This window comes from Fusarium phalaenopsidis, assembly GCF_050370095.1.
Source record: "Fusarium phalaenopsidis strain FUZ10S chromosome Unknown contig_32286, whole genome shotgun sequence".
Taxonomy (NCBI): Eukaryota; Fungi; Ascomycota; class Sordariomycetes; order Hypocreales; family Nectriaceae; genus Fusarium; species Fusarium phalaenopsidis.
The window spans coordinates 497,339-519,977 of record NW_028145413.1 but is presented as its reverse complement, the minus strand read 5'-3'; the positions used below and the strand labels follow the sequence as shown (position 1 = coordinate 519,977).

General features: G+C 51.4%; 8 protein-coding genes across 8 annotated transcripts; 5 read left to right on the top strand and 3 right to left on the bottom strand.

The window, feature by feature from the left end:
- Positions 1–1,958: 1,958 nt before the first annotated feature.
- LRP88_02455 (uncharacterized protein) lies at positions 1,959–3,472 on the top strand (the record flags this gene model as incomplete). Its single annotated transcript, XM_083239106.1, has 2 exons — positions 1,959–1,998; positions 2,052–3,472. 2 exons carry the CDS (start codon positions 1,959–1,961, stop codon positions 3,470–3,472), a joined length of 1,461 nt encoding a protein of 486 aa, XP_083104236.1.
- A 1,984-nt stretch (positions 3,473–5,456) lies between these two features.
- Positions 5,457–6,188, bottom strand: LRP88_02454 (uncharacterized protein; the record flags this gene model as incomplete). The annotated part of the gene is made up of 1 exon (XM_083239105.1): positions 5,457–6,188. The coding sequence occupies one exon, from the start codon at positions 6,186–6,188 to the stop codon at positions 5,457–5,459; it is 732 nt and encodes a 243-aa protein (XP_083104235.1).
- A 3,206-nt stretch (positions 6,189–9,394) lies between these two features.
- LRP88_02453 (GMC family oxidoreductase) lies at positions 9,395–11,527 on the bottom strand (the record flags this gene model as incomplete). Its single annotated transcript, XM_083239104.1, has 3 exons — positions 9,395–10,465; positions 10,517–11,420; positions 11,469–11,527. 3 exons carry the CDS (start codon positions 11,525–11,527, stop codon positions 9,395–9,397), a joined length of 2,034 nt encoding a protein of 677 aa, XP_083104234.1.
- Positions 11,528–12,829: 1,302 nt separating this feature from the next.
- Positions 12,830–14,446, bottom strand: LRP88_02452 (CFEM domain-containing protein; the record flags this gene model as incomplete). Its single annotated transcript, XM_083239103.1, has 7 exons — positions 12,830–13,176; positions 13,228–13,295; positions 13,346–13,728; positions 13,780–13,884; positions 13,932–14,116; positions 14,164–14,299; positions 14,354–14,446. 7 exons carry the CDS (start codon positions 14,444–14,446, stop codon positions 12,830–12,832), a joined length of 1,317 nt encoding a protein of 438 aa, XP_083104233.1.
- Positions 14,447–15,551: 1,105 nt separating this feature from the next.
- LRP88_02451 (uncharacterized protein) lies at positions 15,552–16,773 on the top strand (the record flags this gene model as incomplete). Its single annotated transcript, XM_083239102.1, has 4 exons — positions 15,552–15,613; positions 15,687–15,759; positions 15,905–16,713; positions 16,764–16,773. The coding sequence occupies 4 exons, from the start codon at positions 15,552–15,554 to the stop codon at positions 16,771–16,773; spliced, it is 954 nt and encodes a 317-aa protein (XP_083104232.1).
- Positions 16,774–16,827: 54 nt separating this feature from the next.
- Positions 16,828–17,313, top strand: LRP88_02450 (uncharacterized protein; the record flags this gene model as incomplete). The annotated part of the gene is made up of 2 exons (XM_083239101.1): positions 16,828–16,924; positions 16,976–17,313. 2 exons carry the CDS (start codon positions 16,828–16,830, stop codon positions 17,311–17,313), a joined length of 435 nt encoding a protein of 144 aa, XP_083104231.1.
- Positions 17,314–18,395: 1,082 nt separating this feature from the next.
- LRP88_02449 (cytochrome P450) lies at positions 18,396–20,071 on the top strand (the record flags this gene model as incomplete). The annotated part of the gene is made up of 3 exons (XM_083239100.1): positions 18,396–18,581; positions 18,634–19,015; positions 19,068–20,071. The coding sequence occupies 3 exons, from the start codon at positions 18,396–18,398 to the stop codon at positions 20,069–20,071; spliced, it is 1,572 nt and encodes a 523-aa protein (XP_083104230.1).
- Positions 20,072–21,800: 1,729 nt separating this feature from the next.
- Positions 21,801–22,088, top strand: LRP88_02448 (uncharacterized protein; the record flags this gene model as incomplete). Its single annotated transcript, XM_083239099.1, has 1 exon — positions 21,801–22,088. One exon carries the CDS (start codon positions 21,801–21,803, stop codon positions 22,086–22,088), a length of 288 nt encoding a protein of 95 aa, XP_083104229.1.
- Positions 22,089–22,639: the final 551 nt, after the last annotated feature.

Here is a 22,639-nt window from a genome sequence, read left to right as displayed (position 1 = left end):
CAGCAGGTGTCGGCATGAGGGGCTAGATCATCTTGTTTATCGAACGAGGCCCGAAGAGGATCTGTCAGTCGGACGTGCTAACCACCTCTTGTCCACGGAAGATGATGAATTGGGAAACGCGCTTACAGGCACGGACACGTCAGTTGCCTCACTCAGGTCTTGTTGGGTTGATGCATCTCGAGTGGGCGCTAATGAATGGGATCTGCAGAGTATGGCCACCTTGATGGGAGCAATGAGAGAGCTACCCTGAACAATGTGCAGTTTTACAGGATGAGGATTGCTGCGAGATGAACCAAGGGGGTTGCTTATCATGTATTAACCAGAAAATGATATTACAGTCATGATATTCACTGCCATCATTACATGTTTACTATCCTTCACCGACATGCGAAAGGATGGAATAGCATCACTTTAACACAATGAGGGGTAACATCACCAAACACAATTGACCATGACGTTATCCCAGCAGCCTCAACCGTCAATTTCAGGTGGACGAGAAAAATAAACCCGGTCCCCAGAATGGAACATGCGTCGACTACTTGTGGGTCAAGGCGCAAGCAAACAATTGCGCATGGGGATGGGATGGGATGGGATGGGATGCTGCACCTCAACGCTACCCGGGTTGCCGGTTCGTGGGGGAGGGATGAATGGCGGTGTGCCACGTACAACACCAAGCGCAGGCGTGAGAGTCAAGAACCTGGTAGTTCATCTATCACGGCTATACTCGAGACATTGGGGGTCGCTGGTGGCTGTCTCGGATGCGTGTGATATTGTATCTCTGCGAGAGCCTCGCGCAAGAAATGACAATTGCATTTACGTATGGACTACAGCTGCCTCAGAATGGCTGAGAACGAAGCCCAACTTACAGCGCAAACTGGGCATAGTCCCGGAATGGGTCGTCTCCAGCCTCACTCGCGCCAATCTCCTCAGATGAGACAATTTCTCGCAGCTATGGTGCCCGCTCAAGGTCACGGTGACACTTTGACAAAGGCTCTTACGATCTCATGTACCCATTGACCGAGTTGAATAGACGCCCAGAATCGAATCCCAGTTGATGTGGTGCCAACACCCGCAGTCTTAGCTCCGGGTGCACTCTTTCTAGCTCCCCAGCCACTGTTTTTTTTTATGACCCCAGGCCTCGCCTGATGTTCCGATGCGGGCGCCAACAAAAAAACATCCAGGGTCCTTTTTTGTTAGTGGCCTTAGTCTTTGGCGGGGGAGAAAAGAAGGGTCAATCATCTGACATCTCAAGCAAGCGGCATCACGATAACTCTAGACGAACCGGCAAAAGAGCCGCTGGTAAACAAAGACCCCCAAACAATTTATCCTATGAGGGCATTGTTTATTTTCGGCTCCGAGGCTCTATTCGCCACCAGAGCACAACTCTTGCAGCACCTAGGCAGCCTTGGCTTTGCTCTGTCACTCAGCCACGAATAACCATCCAGGCGCTAGAGTGCGTGCTGCAGGGGTTGCCTGTTGCGTGCATTCGCTCTGAGCTCAGGCCGTCGAATGACCTGCCATGCACGGCCGAGGACCCTGAGGTTTTCTTGCGCTTGCGGGGGTGGGATAACCTACCAGCCTGGTGTCGTCGACGATCATCAGTCGTGTGCCCTCTCGTGGAACTCCTCCATTGGCCGCCCGCTTCACGTTCGAGCCCAGAGATTCCCTTCCCAGTTGTGGCGGCCAGGTCGCTTGAGGGGAAGCCTGCACCCGGTGTGGCATGATTGACTACGAAGCTGTCGTGAGTCGACCTTGTGAGGCACTCGGTCAGGACTACCGGCATGGTCTGGGATATAGCAGCAACCGTCTATATAAGACGTGATATCTTCACCATGTTGAAACGAAGAGCCATCCTTCACTCAAGCCTTCTACAACAACGACAAGCTTGAACGAGCAGCTAAACCAAACGCATTCCACCTCTACCCGCACAATCCACAACTCGCCTATCTACACTCAACATGGCTTGGTTTGATGACTCCTGGGATGTCCAAGAAGCCGGTAAGCATATCATTCTCGAGCAGGGGAGGGTGTCCACACGCTAACAACCCCAGATGTCGCTTCCGCCCAAAAGTACGGCGATGTTGCCCAGCAGGCCATTGCCCTCCTCTCCAAGTTCAAGACCGAGGCCAAGACCGTCCACGATCTCCTGAAGCACCTCTCGGAAGCCGCTGCCCAGATCGAGGCTCTGGAGAAGGCCAAGGCCGATCTCGAGGCTCAGCTCGCTACCCCCGCCGCAAGCGAGGCTGCTGAGGAGGCTCCCGCCGCCGAGGAGGAGAAGCCCTCCGAAGAGACCCCCGCCGAGCCCGAGAAGGTCGCTGAGGAGGCCCCCGCTGCTGCTGAGCCCGAGGAGGAAAAGCCTGTTGAGGCTCCTGCTGCCGAGGAGAAGCTCGTCGAGGAGGAAAAGGCCGCCCCTGTCGAGGAAGCCCCCGCCGCTGAGCCTGAGAAGGCTGTCGAGGAAGAGAAGCCTGCCGCCGAGGCTGAGGTCGAGAAGCCCGTCGAGGCCGAGCCCGAAAAGCCCGCCGAAGAGACCCCCGCCGTCGAGGAGGAGAAGGTCGCAGAGCCCGAGAAGGTTGCCGAACCCGAAGAGAAGCCCGCCGAGGCCGAGCCTGAGAAGGTTGTCGAGGAGGCCCCCGCTGCCCCCGCCGAGGAGAAGCCTGTCGAGGCCCCGGTCACCGAAGAGAAGCCCGCCCCTGTTGAGGAGGAGAAGCCAGCTCCCGCTGAGGAGAAGGCCGCTGAGCCCGAGAAGGTCGAGGCTGAGAAGCCTACCGAGGAAGAGAAGCCCACAGAAGCCCCCGCCGCCGAAGAGAAGCCCGTTGAGGCTCCCGTCGCCGAGGAGAAGCCCGCCCCTGTCGAGGAAAAGGTCGTCGAGGCCCCTGCTGCTGAAGTCGAGAAGCCTGCCGAGCCCGAGGCCGCTAAGCCTGTCGAAGAGACTCCCGCTGCTGAGGAGAAGCCAGTTGAGGAGGAGAAGCCCGCTGAGGAGGAAAAGCCCGCTCCCGTTGAGGAGAAGGCTGCCCCCGTCGAGGAGGCTCCCGCCGCCGAGCCTGAGAAGCCAGTCGAGGAGAAGCCTGCTGAAGCCGAGAAGCCAGTCGAGGCCCCCGCTGCCGAAGAGAAGCCTGCCCCTGTGGAGGAGAAGGTTGTCGAGGAGAAGCCCGCCGAGGTCGAGACACCCGCCGTTGAGGAGAAGGCTGTTGAGGCTCCCGTTGAGGCGCCTGTAGTGGAAGAGAAGGCTGCTCCCGTTGAGGAGAAGCCCGCTGAGGTCGAAAAGGTTGTCGAGGCTCCCGTTGCCGAGGAGAAGCCCGTGGAGGCTGAGCCCACAAAGGCCGAGCCCGTACCCGAGCCTGTGCCCGAGCCCGTCGCCGAAGTCAAGAAGGCCGAGCCCGTCGTGGAACCCAAGAAGGTTGAGACAATAATCGCCCAGCTCAACGGAGCTGCTGCCCCCGAGGTCTCCCAGCTTGTCGCCCCCAAGGCCTAAGCTGATGCATTGAAGAAGGCATCCTTGTTTGCTGAACGAAATCTCACCAAACATTCCCCCTTCATCAACCTGACAACAACCCACAATGTTGTCTGCATCCCACAGCGGCTCTTTGGACCGGCCGAGATGAGCGACCACAGTCGTGTCTCATCGTCTGTTGGATGATACCCCCACCAAAAAAGGTCCCCGGTCACAGACGACGTTTATGATTCACGATATGGAAGGTCAGCTCACGCCTTGGAAGCGGGCTCGGGAACTCATGGTCTCGCTGGAAAGTAGGCCTGGGTGCTTTGATCGCTGCTCTTGGTGATTTCGAGCGACATAGTTGAGGAGGAATGGTGTTTAAAATGTTGTACTAGCGTCTGTAGCCTTTGAATTTGCGTCGATTGATGGCAGCTTTCCATCATCTAACCCATTGTCTCTCTTGCGTGTGATAGCGAACTATGATGGTCTAAGTCAGTCATATTCGGTGTGAGTAATCCATTAAACGAGAGAATTGCATGTGGAGCAATATATGTCTTCAGCCTGTTCGCGTAGCAGATCGCTGATGAAGTGTGGGTTGCTGTCCTGGGCTTCGCAACCGAGACCTTCCATCGACGCCAAGAGGAAGACGAGAAAACTGGGAACCGGCGGGGAAGGCCTTCGTATTATTCTCTTTCCGAGAATGTTGACTTTCACCATTACCGCCTTACAGAACGGAGACCTCTGCCGGCGAGACAGTCCAGGCCTGCACTGCGGCCCAAAGTGATCGGCTAGACAGCAAGCGCTTGAGCTTTGAATGATCGATCTAGCAGACTAGTGTCATGCAGAAGTCAGGGACAAGCTGAATTAAGAGGATTCGGCTGATGGGCGATCCCTCGCCTATGTAGGGCTTAAGAGCCGAGGTGGAGAGGAGCACTGGGTCTTTCTGGGGTATCTGACCACGTATGGAGCATGAAATGTCGGTTATTGTTGCACATTTACCTGCATTTTTAATGCGTGAGATTAATTATACTGCGGAAAATAACACAACAGGTACTCCATACTCTTCCCACACACAGGGGTAGTGATCCCGACGTGCCATGGTGCTTGTACAACCCTGCTCATCTCCACACGCTTATACCGGAGGCGTTATTCACTATTGGCGAACCCCGTTAAGGTTCAATGCAATGACAGAATCTTCAAACGGGGCCGTACACCACTTTCCCCCGATGATGATGGTGTAGGATGCTAGAAAACTCCGTCTCCTTAAAGCGTAATTGTAGGTTGAGAGATAGTTGAGCTTAACTCTGTTTTGTTCGTTTCCTAGCTCGACCTCTGCTATGGCTACTGAGCTCAAGCTATCCGATGTCGAGTTCATGATACCAAGATACCGGCAACGGACCGTTATGGTGTTTGGCATCTGTTATCCTCTCGCTGTCGTGGCTGTCATCCTCCGATTCGCGAGTCATCGGATAGCGAACAGCGAAATCTGGTGGGATGACTGGTTGCCTTTTCTCGGACTTGTAAGTCAATATTGAGCTCGGTAACTAACGTCGAAGCTTATGATGCCCCGTTAGTTTATGACGGGAGGTTTCTGTGCATGCGTACTCTCGTATCTTCTGAGCAACGACTTGATCGATGGTAAACAGAATATCACGAACACCCTTCTGGTGAAGGGTTCACAAGAGGCACATACGGCTGTGCTGTTTTACTACCGGACGTATCTGAATCCGATTACCAATGGGTTTAATTAAAGCTTGGATTATTGATCTATCAGAGCTTCTTCAGATAGTAGGCTGGATAATGCATTCAAGTTTTTAACTAATGTGCATTTTGTTAATGACGTTTCACGAAAGCCACAACTGTCACTATTTTCAACGATGGTTTCCTGGGGAAGAATTGGTAAAGAAGTAATAAGTCAGAGCAATGCGTTGTTCTTATTAATATTCATTGGTTTGGCCCTCGTTTCCCTCAAGTATGTCTATTCGCTTGAATATCTGAATAGGGTCTTAACCTCGAATGATTATAGATTCCAAGTCAACTGCGTCTCGACACAGCTCTTACCCAACTCTGCCCATCCAAGCGAACTCCATTTCTCAGGGTTCTCTGACGCCTCGGTGAAATGTTTCATGGCCAAAACAGCCTGAGCTGCCCATCTCTCAGGACTCAAGCGCCCCACGCCAGTTGCCAACGGCGTCATGAGAATGCTGCGAATTTCTTCTTCTCCTTCAGGGGCTTTGCCAGTTCTTACGTCGCGGTTGTGGTTGTCGACGGCACAGAGAAGACTCCATATGCATTCGTAGACGACTTCACGGTCCCAGTTGGCGTCTGCGGGCATGCGCATTGTTGGGCAGAGAGCAACACGCTTCGTGCCCCAGACATTTCGTGACCGAGAGTGGAATTCGTCTGGGATGCGGACTAGAGTGCAAGTTCCTGGAGGTGCAAACCCACGCCATTGCTCATAGAGTTTTGCTTGAGCAACGCCTGTGAGGGCATGGTAGTCATCTCGAGGTGCAAAGGCGCGGGAAATAGCATCGTCGAATGCTCCGTCTAGTCGTCCATATGAGTTTGCCGGAGAGACGATTGTGTCGAATTGGACAGATGAGGGGAGTTGAGATAGAGCGTAGTCATGAATCTCAATTGAGAATGATGCAGGGAGTTTCCTGGCTACACGTGCAGCTTCAAAGGCATCGACGTGGCGCTCTTCCATGCAGAGAAGATGGATATGAGGGAGTGAGGAGTTGCTGGAGCCCATTGTGAATGATTGAATCAAACCAGATAAACAACGATAGATGATAGAGTACTGCCACAATGTGGAATGGCTATTTGATGAATCTATAGATAGACGGCTTCCCACGCATTATTATAGCATCTGAGCGAGGTGGCTGCCTGATGCGTCGTCAACGTGTTCTTACACAAGTACAGGGGTGGGGCTTGTTGATCATTGCTGCGCCCTGGGGCGGTGCTTTTGTGGCGCTCGCCACGAGGGCATTCCCAACCACCACGTTGAAACGAAGCTATCTGAGCCATGCTTCTTTTGATATCTGTCCATGTCTCACAACAAAGCATCGAACCATATTTTACTATCATGCACGTTGATTGGGGCACTTCTCTTACAAAATAGACCCAAGCCAGGACCACTGCCCACTGACTTGGGTCTCTTTATTTCGTCGATACGGATTTAACGCCTATGCAACGGAAAGCGCCATATCTCCCGCGAAAGGGCTGCTTCAACTTCATAGTCCCAGGTCGACTCGTCTCTATCAAGTGCCCACGCTGCGAAAGCCTCTGGGCTCTCCTCGGATACCTTCCTGCACGTCTTCAAATCCTCCAAGATATCCTCGCATAGCTTATGGCCCCCTGCCCAAGCGCCCAGTTCCGAAGAGTCTCTCTCTGTCGGCGATATCTCGTCCTTATAAATTTGATCCCGCACATTTATAGCATATGTGCGATAGCCCTTCAAATCTGCAATGTCTTTCTCATGTAGGACTTTGTACTTTACGTCGAAGCAAGACATTGCCGCTTCAACCTCTTGCAAATGCTGCTCAAGTTTCCCCATCTCCGGGAACACCGTGTTCCATTCGAAGATACGCGCATGCTCCTTCAGCTTTGAAGAGACCTCCTGAAGCGCCCTGTCTATCAGAGTTCTGAGCCTGCTGCCGAGTGCGTGGCCTAGCTCGAGGCGCCCATTGGCCTTGGCAAAGCAGGCATTGCAGCAAGCACCCTTCAAGAGAGCCTCCACCTTTTCGCGGAATTCCAGATCGTCCCACAAATACGGGAAATTGTCTCGTTCAGAGCGTCGGATTGGAACTAGGTGATGGACTTGAACACGAAGGTTTCGCAGTTCTTTCCAACGAGTGCACCCAGGGCAACGCACCATCCACATTTCCCAGGAGAGAGGTCGTATTGCGCTGCTTGGGATATGTCATCGTCAAGATACATAGTTTCTGGCGCTTTCGGGATCTGATGGCCCAGAAAGTCGGAAAGCCCTGGGAAGTACCTGTCCAGTTCTGAATCGAATAGGACCCTGCGGCTTTCTTGAACAGGTACCCTTGCAGTTCCATCTGCCTCGTGACTGGGTGGCCCCAGCTCGCCTCTGCGGTATTGACACTCGAGACATCTGCGGTTCCGTCGATCAGAGCCTATGAACACGTCCTCCTCAATCGTAGGCTTGTGAACCATATCTGCCACTGGTTCCCAAGTCGTTGGCGCATCATAGAGCGGAGAGTCTCGCATGAGTTTCTGGTAGGGCGGCTCCTGAATAAAGATGTTTCCGAAACACCGTCGAACAAGAAGACGACGGCAGCTGGTACAGGCCCAGCGAACGTCGTTACACTCGTCTGCGAGAGGTTCAGAGTGGACCGTATAAAGTGCGAGGAAGGGCATTGGTCCTCCGTACTCCTCAAGAGTCTCCATCTGCAAAAGGCGTTGGACAAAGTGCCCCGTCGTAGGTTTGATAAGGAGACGGAAGTGCTGGCTTGTTTGGCTGAGCGATATCAGACCAATAGGGTCTAGGAGGCGGATGAATGAGCACTGAAGCTCGGTCGGCAGTAAATCCAAAGCCATTTTTGTAATCTTTAGGTAGTCGTAAGTTGTACTGGTGAATTGTGAATAATTCAAAAAGAACAGGACTGCTATCAGAGGAAACTGACTTTATACGCCTGAACGAGCTCGTCCTTCGACGGAAATGTCTTTGCCCACTTGAAAGTGACGGTAACGGAATTGAGTGTATATGAACAAAGTGGAAACTCAAAAACGTAGTTGTTCGGCCCGGGGCTGAGATCTCTTTATGATTAACAAAAGACATTGTTGAAGGGTGCTGTATCCATTTTCAAACTGCTCTAGGATTAACTGCTTAAAATTTATCTTTAGACGATAAAGAATGGCAGTCGAGTTTCTAAATTAAAAACCGGCTATGGAGACGGGGCCTCCGAGATTGGGGTCTTGGTCCTGGAATCATCTTCGAAACGTGATGACGACGTAATTTGCCGCGAGACTTTCATTGACGTCAGCATTTGAACATGGCTAAAATACATCTCCAAGACAACAAAGCTCTTTATAATGTTTCCTAACAAAAAAACTCACTCCTCTTTGTCTCAAGCCTCACATCCGCCCAAAGCTTTGTAGACCTCCATTGCTTCGCAAAAAACCAACATCCAACATGCCTAGCTACGAAGGGAAATGTGTCTGCGGTAATCTTCAATACGCCGTTTCTCTATCATCTCCTGATGAAGCCCGGACTTCCCTTTGCCACTGTAATAGTTGCCGGAGAGCATTCGGCACGAATTTCGGGCTAACGACCAAAGTCAGGCTTAGCAACCATAAGAGAGCAACGCTGACGGCGTAGTTAGGTGCCTGTTGAGGTATTTGGGTACAGTCATGGAAAGCCAAAGGCATTTAAGCAAAACAACGGTGTAACACGAGAGTTTTGCGAGACTTGTGGTGTGTTCATCTGCGAGTACGGCGTGAGTGATTAGATCTGGCATACCCTGCAACCCTACGTCAACTGAACAAAGGACAGGAACAAGCGGCAAACAACTTCCGTTACATCATGTGGGGTACATTTGATGAACCAGAACAATTCCCCCCAAAGGGAGAGTTCTTTTGCAAAAATCGCGTTGAATGGATGCCACAGATACCAGGTTTGTCACATGCCTTAAACTTGACACGGAACACGCAAGATTGATAACGGCGCAGGTGCATTTCGTAAGAACGAGATTAAGGAATAGTTGAAGATCTAATGGGCACGCTCAGTAGATTGGTATCGCGCATGAGCGGGATGATGAGCGCAAGAATGAGTGTCTAACTAGGATTCATGCGACGACCCGCATAAGAAAGTAACATGATGGTATCAATTAAATATCCTCGCTAAATGCACAGCTTTACATGCATGGCAGAAAGTAATTAAGAATACATGGAGACATTGCCGCCTTCGCAGGAATCCTAGCATATATTCGGAGCTTAAGCAGAGGCCTTGGCTGCCTTGACAATGACGTCGCTAGCCTTCTCGGCAACAACATAAAGAGGCAGTGCAATATAGAAACCAGGAATCTTAGGGAAGACACTAGCATCAACGACTCGCAGGCCGTCAACACCACGGACCTTGAACTCTGAGTCGAGGACGGCCATGGGATCACTATCGGGGCCAATAGGGCAGGTGCAAGAAGCGTGGTGACCCCAAGCCTCATCCTTGAGGAACTGCTTGGCATCCGCCTCACTCGTGACGTTGTTTCCAGGCCAGACCTCGGGAAAGCTTCCGTCAAGAGGGATGAGACTGTCAAAGGCTCGCCGGGAGAATTCGAAGCCTTCGTATGTGGCCTGGAGGTCCTTATTGCCTTCTCCGTTGCTGTTGACACCCGTGTCGTAGTAGTTAAAGTTGATGATGGGCATATCCCTGGGATCAGTGGACTTCAAGGTGACTGTGCCGGCATTGTTGCGGCTGTGGGCCTTGAGGATGATCCAAGCCCAGTGCTGAGCGTCGGCGAGAGAGTCGGAGGCGTAGCCGGGGAAGTAGCCCTTGAACTTGGCTGGGGCACCAGAGATGAGCAGGTCGGGTTCCTTTTCGGCGACGGAAGACTTGAGAACAACGGCGATGGCGATACCGTTTGTGGCGTAGACACCCTTGGTGATAGGCTCGATACCCTTCTTGTACTGATCAAGGCAGGGGTCGGGCATTGTCTCCAAGAAGGTGCACTTGGATGTGATAACAAAGTCGCTGGTGGTCTTTCCAATGACAGTAGCTTCGTATCGGTCCTGCATGTTTGTTCCGACACCAGGAAGATCAACAAGCACGGGGATGTCGAAAGAGTCAAGCTCCTTCTTGGGTCCGATACCGCTGAGCTTGAGGAGCTGGGGAGTATTGAAAGAGCCAGCGGAGACAATAACTTCACGCTTGGCCTTGACGCTGCCAGATCCGCTGGACTTGGCCGAGGTGGAGCGAGGGTCAGCGCGATACAGGCTAGAGCCTTCCAAGAAGTCGACACCTGTGGCGCGAGGCTTGGAGCCAGCCTTGTCGAATGTGATCTTGGTGACCTATTATTCTGTAAGTAAAAGCATCAATTCTCATGAAGTGTCGGCACTTACGAGTGTGTCGAGCTTGATATCGAGCTGGTACTTGCGCGAACCATCAGAGTTGACAGCATTGGCGGTGTTGAGGATGAAATCCCTGGGGCCGCCACGCACAGAGTCAGTCATCGACAAAGGAACCTGGTAGAGGCCAGTCTTGCTAGTCTGACCAGGTGCGTTGATATCCCGAAGCAAGACCTGGCCAAGTCCAGCAACGGTGTTGAGCAGAAATCCAACAAGGCTCTTTCCCATGGCAGAACCAGCAGCGATGATCAAGGAGAGAAGCTTCTGGTCCTCCACAACTAGAGACAGAGAGGTGAGGGACAGACCGAGCCAGCCCTTGAAGCCATGGCCAATGATGCTGCTGGGTAGGTACATGTTCTTCTCCAGCTTCTTGAAGTAAGATCGCATGTTGGTCGGGTTCCAGGAGTCATCACCAGTCAGGGTGGCAATGTTGCTCCAGTCGCTATCATGAGCATAGATAGAAATGAGAGCATTGTGGCGCGAGCATCCACCCAGCGTTCCAGCACGAGGATACAAAACACCAAGAGGCTTAGCCTCAGCCGGGGGATCAAGACCAACGTAAAGACTCCCATCTGGCTTCTCGTACGTCATCTTGGAGTCCCGCTTCTGCTGCTTGGCATCGGGGTAGTGGTTGACATAGTAGTTCCACCGGGTGTCCTCGAACTCGGTCGACATGAGGTGCAGAGCCGGGATCTTTTCCTCCCAGGCGTCGCCAGAGTCGCCGCCTGCATCAATTAGGAGGACTTTGTAGCCGGCGATGGCGAGGTTGGCGGCTACAGGACCTCCTCCTGCGCCGGAGCCGACGACGACATAGTCGTAGTCGGTGGACGTTGTGTCACGCTTTCCGATGAAGGGATCATGTCGAGGCTGATTTGATGATGTCTTCCAGGGAACGGCACTGTGTAATAGTCAGTATAATGTTTTCTCTAAGATGAGCAGTGCTGACATGGATGAGGCCGAGTCGGCCAAGAGTGAAACGAGTGTGAGAACGAATGAGGTGCGCATTTTCAACGCGGAAGCTTAAACTCATGTGCAAAGAAAGGAGTGACCAGTAGTGGGTAGGATGAATGAAAGAAAAGATCTCAAAACATGGATGTGATGACCTCAAGCCAGCTAAAACAAACCAAGCCTGAGCCAAGAAAGCAACAAAAAGGTAAAAAAGCAGGCAAGCAGCTTCAAGATATCGGCAGTGGGTGGTACAGCGCTAGTTCCAGAGCGGTCTTTAAGGTAAAGCCACCGCAGGACGCTAACAGCAGGTGACTTTGTGGGAGGCTTTCAAGTGCCGACCTCCCAGGGCATGTTTCACGAATCCGGGCTTGAATAATTAGCAGCTGATCGTCAGCCACGTACGACTTGTCGGAAGGTGGTGGCTAACTTCCGGCCGAGAACGGAAGAAACGGCAGCCTTGATTTTTCCTCTCTTGTCATTTTCAGCCCCTGGGTTGTCAAGCATGGATCCAGGGGGGAGATTGAAGGCTCTTGGGCAGTGAAGACTGTTGCTGTCGAAGTGGGTGATGTGCATTGGAGGCGGAGCGTCTGTGGGCCATAGCTTACGCTGCTGGGTCACAAGGCTAGGCCGTTGAATAACTTGTGGGTAACCGTTTGCGGTTTTGAACTTTCAGAGAAGCCCGTTTCATTCTGTTATCTTCAAAGTTTGTGTAAATGGGGCTTGAGACACCTCGTCCATCAGCAAGCCACATGTGTTGACCGACCTCCCCTTATCGGTTGCGGACGTGACTCTCAGCCCCGAACCAAGTTGTATTACAGTCGATCGTCATGACAGCCAAAATGAAGTGAAACCTCTCTGAGCAAGTTAATGGGTATGCAAACGGGGTAGGCACAAAGCTTGCCCAGCCCAAAGAGGAGACGAATGGAGTCAAGATGTCACCCAGAAAGGGAGATCCCTGACCCTGGCAAGGCTAGTAGTGCAACGGCTTCACTCTCCACAACCCCGTACTATACTCGACTTGGACTCCTCCGAGCCTGAACAAGAAAACACTCCGCGACGCATGAACTTCGGCGAATGTAAAGTTCAAGCGGGGAAGAGCCAGGGGGATTGAGCTAAAGGCCGGGCATCATGTTCCCCGGACGATCTTGGCTGCTTTTGAGCAAGTGCTGGGGCAGGGTTGGAAGCCTTGCTGACGCTGTGCCAAAATGGAAGAATACGAGAAATTAGTGACATACGGTCAGATTACGTGGGATCATGAGGAGAGTGAAGTCTAGGCTACTGGTGTTATTGGAAGGGTGAGGAGATCCTCTCTATCTAGTCTATGGTAACGAACGCTGAAAAGAAATTTTAGCCTGAATTTCACACTGGCTCACGAGGAGTCACTGGCAGCTTCTCTGAAGAGTGACGCCCATGGTGATGATGATAGTCGAACCTCATGTCGGTAAGCTCCATCGTAGACGTCTCATTCGGGGTCTTGGACAGCCTTACGCCTTGACCCTGCGACAAGGCCTTGGATGTGCTCTTCTGCGAACTCGATGGCTGTTTGCCTTCCGAGATGTTGGCATACTCCGACTTGCTTCTGGCCGTGGTGCCAAAGACTTTAGGGAAGACGAGAGAGAAGAGGGAGCGGATGGCGGGCATACACGCGCAGAGGATGCTGACTGGGACTTCAATGGTGCTCCAGTAGCCGATTTCAACGTAATCCTCTGTTTCTGTCAGTTGTTTGACCCTGGGGTTGCCGATTCGGGAGTACTCACGCGTTACATTGCTTGTTGTGGCATAACTTGCCAGTGACTGTAGTCGAACAATACTGACAATGGTGACACTGCAAATGTTAGCGACTGTCTTGAGAAATAGATGGACCTAGGGACATACAAGAATCCAACGCTAAACATCAGCATGATCTGAATCTTCTTCTTTGGCGAGAGGGAAAGCTTGTAGAGCTCCCAGAGCGGCAGGCATAGTGTAGCAATGTCGAGAACAATGTTGAGAATAGCCGCCATCCAGCCCTGCATGTTGATGTTGTTGCATTTTGCGGGAAACTCCTTGTCCCACGCCCTCCAGGCACCTTCGATGGGAGTGCATTGAAAGATTGAGACGAGTTCAAAGGCGATGAAATATGCGACGTTGAGACCAATGAGAATCCAACAGGCCAACCTGATGTTTTTGCCTGGGAACACCTTGAGGTAGAAGAGTAAAATCGAGATTTTTGTCACGGGGAGAACTCCAAGGTAGAGAAGCTCATCCCAAAAGAAGAACTGGACTTCTCATTAGATGGTTGAACCATTGAAATTTTCCAAGGAACTCACGTAAAGAAAATCGGTAATGTCGTCGGGATGAACATTCCAGATATCTTTTCCCAGACCAACTCTGGAGATAGGTATGGATATGGCGTTGAGGGGTATCATCATGAGCTGTAACGAGTGAGCATGAAATCAACAGACACCAAAAGACGACATACCACTGCAAGAAGCATCACCCAATCGTCAGCTCCCCAAGTCTGGGCTCGCACAAAAACTCTGGCCATAACTCTCAGGCCGAATCCGACGAGGCCGATGACGAGAAAGACGATTCCTAAGATCCATACTAGAGCTGTGCGGTCTCTCGACGGCGCGTTGCATGTGTGCTTGGAGTAGCTCTGGACCACTTGAATATTGTTAGCGCAAGCATCAGTAATCAGTGATGAAACGTACAAAGAGACTCTCTAACTGTGCAATTGGCGTGCACGCATAGAGAAATCTTTTCGTTCAACTCGACGTTGGTGCAGATACAAGTGACGTTGGTCAACTCGCAAGTCGATTTGAGTGTCTCCTGCTGAATGCATAGCAACTACACGACGTTAGCTCACAGGTAACCAACACAGCCAACAAACAAAACACTTACGCCACAGGTGGGAGGCTCTTCTGGGGTAGTGGCAGCCCACACGCCAGCCTGGAACACAGCCAGGATCAAGGCGGCAAACGCAAAGAACTTCATCTTTCCCTGGTCATTCAACAAAGAACACCGCAGACAAGAAGAAGAAAGACGAAAGGGGTCCCGTTTAGCAGCGACGGTGATATGAATAACTGTTTGAGACTGATTGAGGACCCGCTCCATCTACCGAAGGATTCAAGCCAAGACGTGCTCGATCTACCGAGCCAGGGCAGAGAAGATCCCTGGTGCCTGAACTGCCCACCGTTTCATCAGCGATAGGCTGGGTCCGGAGTGAGGCCGCTTATCCATTACGTATCGGCAAGCATGAACTCTGCGAATTGCAGCGATAGAAACGGGCCTTGTAGACTCGTGGAAGAATGGCTGGCGACTGCTAGCCGGTGCCATTGTGAAACGGACCAGCCGGGTCTTTAGGAACAGACCACCTAGCCTTACTGGAATTGAGTAGGCAGAGTTGCATCTCTATGGTTCTAGGAGATTGGCGACCCGTTCGAGAGGGACATGCCCACTCCAGTTCGCCGATAGATTGCTGTCACTCAACTGAGAAAACAGAGCTTGTGGCTTGGCTATGACAGGTAATCTGGCAAACGACTCATGGGCTGCAGGGATCGACCTTGATGACATTCAGCCATGGCACCGGCTCCAGAGGAGCCTCGCCTCTGCATCATGCAGGGGCCGGTCCCTGTCCGGGAGGAGTTCAAGTATGACATCCCCAGCCTCCCGTTGATAGTGTCCGCACGGCAAGTAAAGATATCCGTCCTTCCCGTCGAATATACTTTTGCAACTCTCAACTTTCACAAGCCGATCAGTGGGTAGTCGTCTCATTCGGACTCTACGGGCTTGCACAAGAGCCCGCGGTAACATTATTTCTCAATGCCGTGAACGCGACCGTCCAAACTCTAAAGGGGGGTTCATTGAATGTGGATTTATGCTACTCTTCCTCATTTTAAGCGAACCTTGCTAATTCTGGAAAGCCGTTCGTTTTTGCACAGGGCTAACTAGTCAAGGATTCCCAAGGTTCCCCGGAGTAGTGTTTCAAGCTACTAAACGACTTCCTCTTAGTGCAGTCCTCTGCACGGACTGGGTGAGACCCTGAATAATGAATTGATAAGAACCAATTAGGGACGACGCGTCTTGACGATCTTGATTCTTGGCTCTGACGATCCTTTCCTCGAGAGATGGGAAGGATTCCACGCCCAACTCAGGGGCCATGTGCGTATCCTTATTACTCTGTGTGCCGGCTATCATTACGGAGTTCCGAGTGGACGGTATTACCGGCAACCAGGGAACAGCACCCAAGGCTGATCTCAATATCGGCGACCAGAGCTTCGGCACGCAGCTGTCAGAAAGGGTGCCTGGTAAAAAAGCATCGACCAAGAATCTTGTTTCGATTTCTAATCCTTTGCTGTTTCATAGGGTCGGCATGCTGCTCTGAAACTTCCAGTCTTCAAACGTCACTCTTTAATACTCACTTTCTACACTCTTTTTGACTTTATCATGAAGTGCCAATCCTTTCTTTCTGTTCTGCCGTTTCTTGGCGTCGGTGTCAATGGCTTTCCTTCATACATGAATGGCCCCATTGGTGACATTGTGTCGTCAAGGCTTTCCGACAAGGTGGAAGGCGTTTTCCATGAGGCGCATGAGAAGAGGTTGCTGTTTGATCCCTTGACGAAGCCTATTGATGTCAGCGGTGACCACAAGTTTATCCCACCCGACTATTCCAGGGGCGCCCAACGAGGTCCTTGCCCTGGTCTGAATGCTTTGGCCAACCATGGCTACATCAACCGAAAGGGAGTCACCAGTCTGACTGAGGTGACTGGAGCCATCAACAAGGTGTTTGGTATGGGCTTGGAGCTGTCAACCATCTTGTCGGTGATGGGCACCGTATTCGTCGGAAACCCTCTGTCCCTCAACCCAGGCTTTTCCATCGGCGACACTGCCAGCGGCGCTCAGAACCTCCTTGGAAACCTCGCCGGACTCCTGGGTACACCTCGAGGTCTCACCGGCTCACACAACATCATCGAAGGCGACTCGTCCAACACTCGAGCCGACCTCTACGTCACTGGAGATGCTTCCACCCTGGTTCTTCAGCAATTCAAGGACTTCTACGAGATGTCCTCTGGGGAGGGTGACTACAACTTTGACGTTTTCGCTGAGCGAGCTTACATCCGCTTCCATGAGAGCGTGGCGACGAACCCCAACTTTTACTATGGGCCGTTCACTGGCATGATTGCTCGCAATGCGGGTTATCTATTTGCTTGCCGCATGTTTGCCAACCACTCTTCCGAGAATCCTTCCGGCTTCCTGAGTAGGTACATCGCGGCGGGATAAAAGTATTCAGCGCTGACTTTCTATAGACAAGGAGGTCCTAAAGAGCTTCTTTGCTATCGAAGGTGAAGGTGACAAACTTATTTATAAGCGAGGATATGAGAGGATCCCCGAGAACTGGTACCGCCGACCTGTTGACTACAGTTTGGTTCACCTTAACCTCGACGTCCTGGCCTTGGCTGCCAAGTACCCCGAGCTAGCCAGGTATGTATCCAAGACTTCACGAAACGAATATCAGACTAATAGGTCATAGTATTGGAGGCAACCTTGGAAAAGTCAACAGCTATGCAGGAGTCGACCTCAGCGATCTTACCGGCGGTGTCTTGAACCTCACAAAGCTGCTCGAGGGCAACAACTTGCTCTGCTTCGTCTTTGAGATTGTTAAGACCGTGGCGCCCAACTCACTGTCCACCCTTTTCAAGATCATCGAGGTCCCGCTCAAGCTCGTCACTGATACTCTTGGTGCAGCCATTCTGGATCTTACGTGCCCAGCTTTCAAGGACCTTACTGTTGGTGGAAAGAGTTTCGAGGAGGGCATTCAGGTTCAGTTCCCCGGTGCCAAGCTTGGTGCTTCTGTTCTGTAACCTGTATTCTCTTCGTCTTTCTCTCTAGCCAGCATGTTGCTGCGCTTTTGAAACTGGTCCTGGATGTGAGCCGCTATTATAGAAATAATCAAGACAAGCCTAATACCATTACTCAAAGACACGACTCAGGCATGCCTGAGCTTATTTTATTTATGGACTTCAACCCCCAGTACTGCAAGTAAAGTTGATCGACAGTGCTTTATGGAACAAAGCTTTGATGCTCGGCTTTGTTGTGGATTTCCTGTCCAAAGCCAACATGAAACTTGATAACAATGTTCAATGATCACTACCTGGGCCAGGAACCTGGAGACTGGCTCAAGGCTATCAGAGACCCCTTGGTACCCCAGATTTCGGAAACTTAGTGCTCTCTAGGGTTCCTTACGCGGTTCTATCACTGCGTTTATGAACCTTTCAAGTCGTCACCATGTCACCCTACCCTGTAGCTACCTGAATTACTTGTCTGATTCTTGCAGACGCAAACATTGCTAAATATCATAACAAAGAGCACATTCCTTAGCACAATCTCGTATTGAGAGCAACTTCATGATGTCCTCTATCTTATCTTTCCTTTCCTTACTCATCGGAAGTTCCCCACTGCCCGTCGGCTCCGCATTGCATCAATAACGCCAAGCCACCACCTGCCCATCCTGCAACTCATCTCCGATGCCATCAACCAACAGTCCCCATAACATGATCGAAAAGGGTGGTAAATGCCGCAAATCGGACGAATTACTCCTCTTCACACGAGATAGCCTTTCTCAATCGTTACGCGGCAGTTCCCGAGACCTGGGCTTAGCTCCATCCGGACAACCCTCTCGCGAGAAAGTTGACAGCTCATGTTTTGAGCGTCCAATCATGGCACTTGACAGCAGTTGGCACCTTGGCCGGCATGTCCAATCATTGCCTCGATAATGGTGTAACCAACAATGAGAATGGATACCATGCAAAAGGACCAGTGAAATGCATCTGTCGTATGTCGGTTATTTCTAATCATTTACCCGTTGGCGGGATACAAAGCTGTTGCTTCGGCCAACTTTGTCGAGTGAAACCTTTGCATGAACACGACAGCCTCTCCTCTAGCCATGTACTCGCTCTGGATTTTGGCGGCGGCCGTCGTCATCTGGCGACTTCATACCGTCTTTAGCCACCTCTCCAAGGTTCCAAAGCAAGTCCCTTGGGCATACAGATCCAAGTTTACTCCGTATCTGTTCTCCCAGCTTGATGGCATTCTTAATACCCCGCCAGCTATTAACAAGGGTTATCAAAAGGTAATCCCATCCCGATTGGCTCGCAAGAACCTCTCGCTAACCGTATTCACAGTACAGCAAGAATGGTACCCTCTGCGCCATCACTTTACCTTTCAGTCGACCTGAGATCCTCATCCCTCGCAACCTCATCCGATGGGCGACTTCTCAACCCGACAAGGTGCTGAGCCCGACTCCCATTCAGCACGAAATTGTTGCCGCCAAATATGCCTTCCTCAACTCGTCCGTTGGGAAGGACTTTGCCGTCTACGACGTTCTCCGCGTTCAAATGAACAGACATCTGCCCAAGTTGATTCCGCAGATCATGAGAGAACTGGCCTCTCAGATCGATGAAACATTCGGACTAGATACGCAGTGGAAGGAGGTGCAGGTGTTTCTTCTTGTGAGAGAGGTGATTTCCAGGGTTACTGCTCGTCTCGTCATGGGCAATACACTATGTGGGTGACCGTATTCCCCCTGAAAGGTAAATTTGCTGACTTCCAACCACAGGCAACGACAAGGAACTGGTTGATAATCTGTCAAACTTCTCCAGCAGCGTCTTGCCCAGCGCCATAGCAATCTCCCTCTTCCCTCCCTTTATTCACCCCTTCATCTCCCGCCTGACTTCAGTCTTCAACCACATCTACATGCGCAGAGCGCTCAAGACCTTGGGACCATACGTCAAGCAGCGGATTGAGGCAGTGAGGAACGATGTGGCCCAAGGATCCAAGAGCCTTCCACGAGAGGATGTCATGACTTGGCACATTGAAGAAGCTCTACGAAAGAAAGAGCCTGAGGAAGGCCTAGAGGATCGGATCGCCTGCCGTGCCTTTGCGACTGTGTTTGCTGCGCTGGAATCAACTACCCTCACCATGACACACGCACTCTTCAACCTCTGCGCAACCGACGACCCAGAGCAGACCTGGGAAGCTATTGCAGAGGAAGGACGTCGGGCATTCTCGACAGAAGTCGATCAGGCTGGTGTCAACAGTCTCGGACGCGCAGACAGCGCCGTCAAAGAGACTCTTCGACTTCACACGGCCATCAAGGCCCTTTCAGTACAGGTCATGGCCTCCGGTGGGGTTTCGCTTGATGAGCATAATCTCAAGCTTCCCCAAGGTTCTCGCGTTAGCGTTTCGGCGTGGGGAATACATCACGACGAAGACATCTATCCAAATGCGTATACCTTTGACGCTTTTCGCTTCTCGCGTCCACATGAGAACGGCACGGTTTGCGAGGACAAGAAGGAGGCACACCTCTTAGTCTCGCCTAGCGAAGACTATCTTCCCTTTGGGTTTGGAAGACACGCTTGCCCTGGTCGATATTTTGCTGCGGTTGAGACGAAGTTGTTTTTGGCATACATGGCTGTTCATTATGATTTGAAGCAGGTGCACAACAGGCCAGGCTTTGTGAGTCTTGGGCATCTTCCCACACCGCCAATCAAAGGCAAGTTGATGATTCGAAGGAAGGGGGATATGCCTGGACCTTGCAAGGGAGACTCGGCCATGGTGTGAGCATCGATACACATCTCCATTCACTCTATACATCTATCGTATTAAAGACGAGACCTACCTCTAACTTGCAGAGAAGGCTGTCATGCACAGAAATTGTAGCTGCTGAGTTTTTGAAGCCTTCCCATCTTGAGGCCTCTAGATCATCACGAGCTGTCATCTAGAGGAGAACTAGAATTCCTCATTGCCGACTTGGTGTCCACGCATGATGAGATCTACGATATGGGGTGCTGGGAGAATTGAGACAACATCGCCCCTACATAGAAAGGACCTCACTGAATATTAGATGTGTTTACTCCCCATAAATTGCGCGCTTGCTAGAAGGCGCTGCTAGGTTAAGGATAGCATAAAGCCAGAGTATATACCCGTTATTATAAAAATGCTAGATAACTCGACTTAGTAGCAGATTCTATATCCTTATCCTTAGAAGCCCCTATTTAATAATTCTTACAGAAGGGTCAACTCGACGACATATTGGTCTTATAAGGCATAGTGGCGGACTTGGTAATTGTTTGCGAATATTATAGTGGCATTTAAAGGTGGTAGTTGAACGGCCTTTGCGTCTGTTATGGCATGTGAATCCTGACCTCTAACGTCGCTGCTTTTAAAATAAATGGCTTAGGCCCAGCTCAGGCATGCCTCAGTCGTTGTCTCCCCGTGCTCATCCATGCTCACCCGTGTCTGAAATCAGCCTCAACTGTCTCTTACTTCTCTACCTCTTCCGTACAAGTCTATTTATTACCTTTGCTTTTGCTTTAACCATGCGTTATGAAACCACCGCCGCATTCGCTCTTGCTGTACTGCAGTCTGCCTAGACATGTGGCATTCATGGGGACTTAGATCCACGAGGTGACAACCTCACCAGGCGCATTCCTGCGCAGGAGCCGTCGACCAAGAAGACGTTGCTCATCAACGCCAAGACCATTGACGGGTACAAAGTTCGCCTGGCCGGTCATGTTGCCATTGACGGGGGCATTATTGGACCGATGCTTCTCGCCCAGATGAAGTGATTGACTGTCAAGGTCTCTTCCTGATGCCCGGCTTCATCGAAAGCCATACCCATATCCAGTCGATAGAGCACATGGAAGAACTCAGCAGATATGGCGTCACAACCTCCTTCAACCTCAATTATCTCAACTTCACTGCCTGCGATATCTTCAAGGCACAAGTTGGTCTGACCGATGTGATCACTGCTGGGGTTCCTTTGATTGCTCCTAACAGCGACCATGCCAGGACAACCCCGATCAATAAGTCGATGCTGGTGAACAACACCTCTCAGGCCCGACAGTTTGTCTAGTGGGCTATGGGCAACGGCTCAGACCTTATGAAGATCATTAGCGAGTTGAACAGCCCCACGGTCGAGATAATATCCGCCGCCGTCGAGTCCTCTCATCTCAACGGAATCCCAGCTACTGCCCATGCTAGTTGGCCCATCCCATATAAGCAAGCCGTCCAATCAAAAGTAGATAGTATCCAGCATACAGTTAGAGACTCCATCCTCTCCCACAAGTTGATCAACCAGATTAAGCGCTAGGGCCAATTCAGCATCCCCACCCTTACCGTCCGCCGGGGAAGTGGTAGTGAACCCGGCCGCACGTGAGTACTTGCAGGGCACCACCAAGACCAACCAGACCTGCTCGGTGTTTGTTGAGAATGTCAAACGGCTTCACGCCGCCGGTATCCCCATCATTGTGGACACAAATCTGTCGGCTTTGTTCCAGACCTCTTTAATATGCCTCATGGCAAAAAGACCCATGAGAAGCTAACCAACCTGATCGAAGCCGGCCTGGCCAACATGGAAGTCCTGAAGGCCGCTACTAGTCTGTCGGCCAAGTTGCACAACCTAAACGACCGCGGTGTCATTGCCTCGGGCAAGCGTGCCGACCTGATGCTTCTCAACAGCGACCCCTTGGTCAACATGAGCAGCACTCTGGATATTGCCCGCGTCTGGCCCTTGAATGGGCGACGCATTGAAGCCTGGGGTTTGGGCAGGATGAGGAAACGGATAGCACTGGGATAGTTCTGCCGAATTGGGGCCGCTATTTCCGGTAATAGTTTCCCAGACAGGAGCTTTCTCCTTATTTGTCTCCTTGTCAAGTTTGCTCGGCAATTAACAACGGCATGATCCCCCGCATTTACGGTTGGGCTAAAGCAAAGACGGCCCGAATAGTCTCTCTCTTACCGACTCTTTACCGACAGACGGGACCACTCCTCTCCCCAGATGTTACTCTTTAGACACTGTCATTTAAAAGACCCCAGTGTTGCATATGTCATCTGCGAGGTAGTGCGGGGATTGTGTGAGGGAGCGTGGGGATAGTGATGAACCGAGTGTGCGGGTTGCAAGGGTTGATAGTGTTCAAAAAGTGGTTTTCCTTCTCCACAAGCTTGCGTGGTTTATACTTGCTTGACCGGCAAAGATGCCTAATACTTGCTAGCAGGTGGCTTGATGATCCGTTGTACGATTTGTAGGATGCAAAGAGTCGTGCAAGTTTTGCCATTGTGGCAATCCTAACCCACCCTGGCATTCTGTTGTTGGTCATCAGGTCCATGACGAAAATTGTCTCGTGAGCT